Genomic DNA, 673 nt, shown 5'->3' with positions numbered 1-673 from the left:
CGCGCCCGCTGCTCCGAAGCGGCCGGCCGCAACCTGCAATGGCCACAGAGCGTGAGCTGAGAGCCAGCTGTCACCTCCCTGGGGGAACAGGCACCCCCAAACCCAGCTGCAGCTCAGCAGGCAGGGGGTCCTGCTGCAAGGGGGGTGTCCCAGCTTGGAGACACCCACTCCCACCCCCCAGGGCTGCATGAAGGCACCGCTTGGCAGCTGCCCCGGCACCCCGGTGTGCCAGCCCGTGCCAGCCGGCGATGCCCACTCACTCCTTGCGGATGAGGTGGGAGTCGAGCGTGACGAGGCCACAGTGAACCTCCACCAAGCGCCGCAGCACGAACAGCGTCCGGCGCAGGTCGTCCTCGCTCTCCGTCCCGTCACCGTTTACCGCGATGTACAGGCAGTCCCCAAACTGCAATTGGCAGCGGGGTCAGGTGGGGGCCAGCCGGGGCGCCCCGGTCCCCGGTGCCGGTGCCGGCCCTACCATGTGCAGGACGTGGAGGTGCCGCCCGCCCTCGGTCACGAAGCAGGTGTAGGTGTCGGCCAGCTTCTCCAGCAGCGCCGCGCAGGAGATGATGAGGGGGGCGAAGAGGGTGTTGAGGCTGTCCTCCAGCGCCGGGCCCTGGGGCACACGCCCCCGGGTTAGCGCCCACGCACGACCGCGCACCCCCTCCCCGCACCC

General features: G+C 70.7%; 1 protein-coding gene across 1 annotated transcript in view; it reads right to left on the bottom strand.

Annotated features, from left to right (window-relative positions):
* The window catches only part of HPS1 (HPS1 biogenesis of lysosomal organelles complex 3 subunit 1), a gene marked incomplete at its 5' end in the record, with an annotated part of 7,279 nt that overhangs the window by 3,870 nt on the left and 2,736 nt on the right, over nucleotides 1-673 (bottom strand). Inside the window, 3 exons of the mRNA XM_035899227.1 lie at nucleotides 6-33; nucleotides 261-403; nucleotides 476-613. Coding sequence (XP_035755120.1) covers nucleotides 6-33; nucleotides 261-403; nucleotides 476-613 — 309 coding nt within the window. The remainder of the gene's footprint in view (nucleotides 1-5; nucleotides 34-260; nucleotides 404-475; nucleotides 614-673) is intronic.

Source organism: Egretta garzetta, unplaced genomic scaffold, assembly GCF_000687185.1.
Source record: "Egretta garzetta isolate BGI_Z169 unplaced genomic scaffold, ASM68718v1 scaffold998, whole genome shotgun sequence".
NCBI lineage: Eukaryota > Metazoa > Chordata > Aves > Pelecaniformes > Ardeidae > Egretta > Egretta garzetta.
This window is presented reverse-complemented; position numbering and strand designations above follow the sequence as displayed.